The 7,079-nt window shown below is 51.8% G+C and overlaps 2 protein-coding genes and 1 pseudogene across 2 annotated transcripts; all 3 read right to left on the bottom strand.

Annotated features, from left to right (window-relative positions):
• Positions 1–774, bottom strand: SAPIO_CDS9448 (annotated as a pseudogene; the record flags this gene model as incomplete).
• Positions 775–2,813: 2,039 nt separating this feature from the next.
• Positions 2,814–4,228, bottom strand: SAPIO_CDS9447 (uncharacterized protein; the record flags this gene model as incomplete). The annotated part of the gene is made up of 2 exons (XM_016790841.1): positions 2,814–4,156; positions 4,219–4,228. The coding sequence occupies 2 exons, from the start codon at positions 4,226–4,228 to the stop codon at positions 2,814–2,816; spliced, it is 1,353 nt and encodes a 450-aa protein (XP_016639351.1).
• An 845-nt stretch (positions 4,229–5,073) lies between these two features.
• SAPIO_CDS9446 (Major facilitator superfamily transporter) lies at positions 5,074–6,653 on the bottom strand (the record flags this gene model as incomplete). The annotated part of the gene is made up of 3 exons (XM_016790840.1): positions 5,074–5,540; positions 5,615–6,536; positions 6,609–6,653. The coding sequence occupies 3 exons, from the start codon at positions 6,651–6,653 to the stop codon at positions 5,074–5,076; spliced, it is 1,434 nt and encodes a 477-aa protein (XP_016639350.1).
• Between the last annotated feature and the right edge of the window lie 426 nt (positions 6,654–7,079).

Genomic DNA, 7,079 nt, shown 5'->3' with positions numbered 1-7,079 from the left:
CTATTGTGCTGCCACCGTCTCTGGGAAGAAGGAGACGAACTCGATCAAAGAGTCCCACCATTCGGGCCATTCATTATACAATCCGCCAGTCTGGTCCGTAACGAACACTCCCCCTAGACCGGCATCGAGTATCTCCTCGACTAATTCGCCGAGGCCATCGACGGTGCCTTGGTATGTATGCACTATGGCGGCAGACTTGGCTCGGTTCTGCGGCGACAGGTCCCCGTATGTGGTGTCGAGGAAATCGACCCAATTCTTCTCGGCGTCCTCAAACGCAACGATGAGGTCCGCCTGGTCGTAAAAGGCATCGTCAACTACGACACCCGGGTTAAAGATGACTTTTGCATTCCTCTGCAGTTCGTCGGCCCAGGCTTGCCGGACGTGGGAGGAGATATTGTGCATCAATTCGATATACTCTAGTTCAGCGGGGACCTCATCAAAGAAGATGCCGTCGAGAGAAATTTCGGCGTTTGCCAATGTTGAGAACTCGTCCTCCCAGTTGCTGTAGATGTCGATGTCATTCTCGATAAGGTCTGTGTTGCGGTCGCCATAGCAGCAACAGACGTAGCCGATGAGATGGACATTCGGGCAAGAGTGGAAATCTTTGAGGGCTTCGACGTAATTGGAGTCGGGTAAGCTGTTAGGGCCAGGGCCGTTGCTGGGGTTGACAATGACGGTGAAATCGATGGCAGGATGGCTTTGAGCAACAGATAATAAGGGCGCCCAAGATCCGTCTGTGGGGTAAATGTACAGAGGGAGGAGTATCGAAACCATCGTGAGGTCCGCGATGGTAGTCCCTGGGGAATCAGGGGATGAAGGATGATGAGAGGTTGTGTGGATTGGGATAAGGAGAATGCTAAGGCTGTGAATGAGGAGAGAAGCTACGGCGGCGTCTCATTTTAGACAACACTCGATTTTGCATGCCTTGTATCAGATCGCGATCTCCACAGAAACGCTTTAAGAAATGTTAAAGAATGTGATGGGGAAGAGATTGAGGTTAATGGCACACTCGTTCTCTTGCAGCTTCCCAGTTCATTGGGCTACCAATAGGAAAATTAATTACTCAATAAATTCGACTTCCATCTACTCCCACGAGGGAGAGCCACTGGTAGGGAGAGGGGAAATGGGAAGGGGAAAGGAGTGAACTGTGTTGAGAGAGTCTATTTGAGGCTCTGCCTGCAGATCGAGAGCTATTTCAGGAGACGTTTCTTTAGCCGTTTTCCGAGCATAGAAGGCGATAGATCAGACGTAACTCTGGTGGGTGGCCAAGCTGTCAAGACAGATGCGGGTCGGCACGACATGCCATATGTCTCCCTTTGCCATTCCTGTAGACTTGTTTTCTCACCCGAGTTGCGCGTTCTCATAGTAGCCCCGTGGGCCCACTGTCGGTAGTTCTTTGTTGTGATGAAATGTACTAGGCACGTTTTCAAGAAGAGGAAAGGCACTGCTTGGAGACGCATCTCCCGTCTCCAGGAGTTAGAATTTTATTCTTTTTCCCTAATAATTCTTCACATCCACCCCAAGTGAGATGGGCTAATGGACATCGGTTCGCCTGATATAGAATTCCTTTATCCGTTTTTCCCTCCCATTTTCCTTGTTTTGATTTTCTCCAACAGCACCGCCTACGATTCTGACATGACATACTCTACCCTGAGAAGCCAACGCGTCATCGAAGGAGGAGCATGGATGACTATAAGACAGACGGGAAACGGACCAAAACCATCTATAAGACCACCCCGCGGAAAAACTGGCGAATTACGTGGCGGTGGATCCCAGGACTTTGGAGACGACCTTGCTCTGACATCCGACAGCGACAGCCAAGGCAGAGACCCCAGGTTGTCCAGGACTCCCCTGTCTCGTTCCGTTCAAGCCGTTGGGGGATCTTCAAAACTTCTTTGCCCGGCAGTTTAGCCAGGGCGATCTTTAATCAACATCAGATCCAGACGGGGCATCTGCTACAGGAAGTTCAGTGTATTTCACACTCGCCCAGCTGGAGTTTTGGATATTAAAGCCTCAGGTTTGAGGAATGCCTGAAAGGAGACACTTTCTCTCGCCATTTCCAGCTGCTGTTTTGTCATTGCTGCGAGCCAGTGGACACGCGTCCTGTAATATGCTGAAGATGAAAATCCGGTGCTTCAGCCGAAGGTTGTCGGGTAATAGGGCTCTTCTAGGCCACGGGTTTCCGTGGCTAATTCGAGCTGTCCTATTCCGTGAAATGACACAATCCAGGTTGTTCCTAGGCCCTGAGTTAAAGCTTTCGTGCACGTATATAAGTGTGCGCCGGACTTAACGTCGCCGAAATTTATCCCGCACTGGGATTGTTCCCTCGCACTCTCTAAGTATTAAGTCGATGAGATTCTGCGTAAGGACAGCTATATAAGATTTCTTACCGCCAAGTGAGGCTAGTCGCGACACTTGGAGCATCTTTTTGTTCTCATATAGCTCAGCTGTAAGCGAGTCAAGAATATGACATTCTGCCTCCAATTTCATCTCCCATATAAGTGATTGTAAAGCTTCAAAGTCCTCGCTACGAGAGAGCGAGTGAAGAGGGTTCAAACCGCGTGCAATTCTAATCGACAGTCGGTTTCCCACATAATAGCGGCCAGATAGAAACGCGCCCTTTCTGAGGGAGGTTGCGTCGCTAGTTTCGTATCACGGGACAGGGTAGGCATCCGTGCCGGCACACGAGTTAATCGTAATGATTTAAGTTCCTCAGACAATAAGTTGACGCAGATACACTCTGAAATTCACTCCTATGCTACTCCTAATGACACATTCGTGCTCTGCTGCCTTCATCGACGACTCCATCACACTTAAGCCCAAAGCATCAAACTCGTAATAACGACGATAACCCCAACCACCAATCCTGACGGAAGACCCAACCGAGAAGATGCACCCTCTTCCCTGCACTGCCAACTCGCCGCCTCATCGACATTCCCCTTGCCATCGTATACAGCCTGTTGAGGGAATGGACATACAGGTCGCTGTCGCAAAACGCCCGTGCTAGAATCATTGGCCGTATTCCACGTAGTCGCAATGACAGAGTCCACTGGCGTGTCCTTTTCGACCCAGTCAACTAAGGCAAGAAGGATATCATGGTGAGCATCCTTAAAACCCGGAACTGACCAAGTATCGTTCCCCATGACAGAAGCTTGGAAGGCAGCTGCAAAGTGCCAAGGAGCGCTGACGGCCGAAGATGCGCAATGCTGCATTCCGGGAACGGGGAAGTAGCGGAAGAAGTCGGTAGGTGGACCACCCATGGCATCAGTTACTCTGTCGTAGTAGAGAGCCGAAGCACGCGTGGGAACAAGTCCGTCGGCCATGCCGTGATAGAGGAGAATCTTCCCGCCTCTCCCCTTGAAATCGGACAAGTCGTACTTGGCGGCTCGCGACTGGCCCGGGTCCTTCTTGACGGTGTCTTCGAGAACGGAAAAGTTGTAATCTTGCCATTGCCATTCCGGATCGTCGTAAACAAAGTAACGCTGGAAGCCATAACCAAATGCCGACGGCTTGTCTGACCCGATGACAGTCGACCACTGAATCTCCGACCCCGGTTCGTATCCAGTCCAGACGAACTCTCCAGTCGGGGAGCGATAGTCCTCGTAGAGTTTGTTCATGGTCTCGATTTGGGGTTCAGTAAGGCATTTGTCCTTGACGATGTCGGGTCGATCGCAAGACAGCGCCGTTAAGTCCACCTTACAATCCCCGGGCGCACTGATAATGTTGTCCTGAACGCCATCCAGACCGTCGCATTGCCTCAAGGCCTCCGCTGCAACAACCTCCAACATATCTTTCTCCACATGTCTTGGATCTTCGACAGGCAGATTATATAGCCCAACCTGTGTGACGTACGAGTTCATCAACGTCGGATCCCAGGCCGGTGCACCAATCAATGCACCGTCGAAGCTATCCGGGAACTGCTGAAGCTCGCGAAGGCCTTGGCGCCCTCCGGTGGAACAGCCACTGTAATATGAGTGGTCAGCTTCCTTCTCGTAATAAGCTCCGACGAGCTTCTTAGCCAGAACAACACTGCCGTGCAAGGCTCGCCATCCCCAATCGATCCGCATCTCCTCGTTTCCCAGGGCCCAGGCCAAGTCGGTAGAGTTCGAGTTGTGGCCGGTGTCAGTGGAAACAGTAGCAAATCCATGGTGCGTGCCTGGTGTTATCAGCCTATTAGAGAAAGTCCCCCAGATCCCTGTCCGAGAAGATCAGTCATACCTGGTGCCATGTCAAGCCAGTTTATACCGCCAGCAAACCCGCCATTTCCGACAGCCAACAGTCGTGAATTCCATTCTGTAGGAAGTAATAGCCCAAAGCGATAGAAGGATCTGGACGACGATGTGACGTGGACAGTGACGGCACACAACTCTGGGAGGCCGGCTGGATTGTTCGGATACCCCAAGTTCGATTCTCCCTCACCGTACGGATCACCATTCGACACGATATCTACCTTCTCGATCGATGAGTTGGAATCGAGGGTCGACTGGAATGTAGATATTTTACACTTATCACTGATCTCTAAGCCATGAGCGGCCGGGAGCAACAGTGAGGCGACGATCGGGATGAACGGATGCACCATTTTCGTGACTGCTTATTGAAAATGTTACTATTCTCAGAAATCCGTGGAGCATCACCGGGACGCGACCCCATTTTATAAATTAAAACATCTTCTATTTCCGTCCCTCGGTTCTCGGCTAAGAACCAAGAAAAGCAACACTGCCTCCCATGCAAGGACGGGAGGGGGCCAGCTCAGCTTATCCTCCGCCTTACATCCGGCGGAAACGAGGATCCCCCGCAGGTCTTTTCGGCTTCATGATCGCGAGTGCTGTGGTAGGATTACTAGGATTCGGTTGGATCCGAGGGGTCCTAGCACTTTATGCTACGGTGCCACATGGACAATGTGTAGCTGCGCATGAATGTGAAAGTGGAAGGCAGAAGACGCAGGCCCCGGTGGGCAGTTACGTCTGGGAAATGGCATCACGGTTTCCCCTGGAAGCCTACCTCGTAAATTACTCCGTACCAGGGTCTCAATTTCAATCCTAATCATATATGGGATAGGTTACCAAAAATCTCCTATAGCTTATACAACCGTACTTCCTGCCCATTCGCTTCCCGCAACAGACGCTTGTTCACCAAACCATAGTAAATCCTCAGCGCAACTGCCGTGACAGCTACGACTAGCATCATGGCAGCATTCGTCCAGTGACCCGAAGGATACCCTTTCACCTTTTCCGAATCCTTGTAGATCCAAATTCCTCCAATCTGGCCAAACCCAGCACCAAGACTGACATTGATGGCTATGGCGAGACCGATCGAGGCCGTACTGACGACATTGGAGGTCAGCCACCCCAGAAGCGGAGGGATGGTAGAAAACGCCCCCGTAAGTGCGAGGATTAAACAGCCGTAACGGCTGCGATAGGCCGTGGCTGGCAGAACTGCCGAGACGATGTAGCCGAGGGCTCCAACTATGGCCATGCCAGCAATGTGCAAGCCGCGGGCGTTAAAGTAATCGGCAGACCAAGCAACGATGATTTGGATGACTGGTGACAGAATGGGGAATCAGCATATCCAGCTCTAATCCATGCGACTGGGAGTACTCAGAGAAAATACTTACCGTAGCCGACACACCAAGGAGGTACCGTCATGAGCTGGGCCTGGAGATCAACGTAACCGAGGCCAGTCGTGATGGAGGGCGTAAAGTACGACATGGAAGCAAAGGGAATCGAGACAGCAAAGTAAGCGACATAATGCCCATACAGCCTCCAGTCCATCAAGGTGGACTTTGCATCAGCCCAAGTCATTGTTTTTTCGGCGCTGTTGCTGCCCTCGGTCTCCAGACGGGCGACGGCGATGTCCTTTTCCTTCTGCGACAACCAGGACACACTTTCGGGGAAGTCTGGAAGGAAGAACCAAACTAGGATCGCGGAGATGACGGAAGGGATACCCTCGAGGAGGAAGAGCCAACGCCAGGCGGAAAGGCCCTTGGCTTGGTTCATGTGGCCGATACCGTAGGCGATGGCTCCCCCAAAGGCACCGGCCAAGGTCGCGCTCGCGAGAATAAGAGCGACGCGAAGACTCCGCTCGTTATGCTTGTACCAGAACGTCAGGTAATATACCAGACCGGGGAAAAGACCGGCCTCTGCGACGCCGAGGAACCATCGCACGGCTAAGATTTGCGAAAATGTATGACAGGCGGCCAGGCACATGGTGCACGCGCCCCAGGTAAACATGAGGATGGCGATCCATCGCGACGGTCGCAATTTCTTGAGCAGGATATTGGAGGGGACCTCGAAGAGGCCGTAGGCGATGAGGAAGATGAGCAGTGTGTAGACGAATTGATCGCTGCGCATGCCGGTCTCGGTGAGCAGGTCATTTCCGGTGGTGTAATTCAAGATCTTGGCATTTCCGATGTTTGCGCGGTCGAGGAAACATAGGAAATAAATGGCGGCGGACAGCGGGAGGATGCGGAGATCTTGTCGCCAGACGAGGGCTCGCTCCTCTTTGGAGAGGCGGGATTGAATCGCGATCGTCGAGGGCTACGTGCAGACACGGGAGCAAACCCGTCAGCAAAAATGGTACATTCTGTCTGGGGATAAATAACCTCCTACCGTCTCGATCTTCTCGACCTTCTCGAGGTCGTCCTTTGTGCTCATGGTGGGCGAGTTCAATCTGGTCGACTGCTCACTGAGTCACTGAGCAGGAAAACCGAATTCTGACTCTACAATTGCCGTTTTGCTGTTGCGAACTTGGATGATCAGTGTTCAAATATCTATGTGCGGGACCAAGGCTACTCTATATTCTAAGCAGTATTACTACCAGTAGAAAACATCATCTCATCGAATAAAAATATTCGAGCTACAGGCAATTGAGAATGCTAGAACGAATGACTCGTCATTTGGCGGACTCATGCCGGTTTCGCTTCCCGTAAAACATCCAAGTTCATCCAAATTCTCCGCCATTCGTCGACCCATCTCCATTCGTCCCCACACCGTTACCCCGGAATCAGCGTGCCAGGAAGCACGGAATTGGTCAGACTGGTGTCTTCAATGACGGGGATGGGCTGTCAAAGGTCCCCGGCA

Source organism: Scedosporium apiospermum, assembly GCF_000732125.1.
Source record: "Scedosporium apiospermum strain IHEM 14462 chromosome Unknown SEQ_SAPIO_0143, whole genome shotgun sequence".
Classification (NCBI taxonomy): Eukaryota; Fungi; Ascomycota; class Sordariomycetes; order Microascales; family Microascaceae; genus Scedosporium; species Scedosporium apiospermum.
Note: the sequence above shows the minus strand (reverse complement) of the source record. Positions and strands in the feature narration are given on the sequence as shown.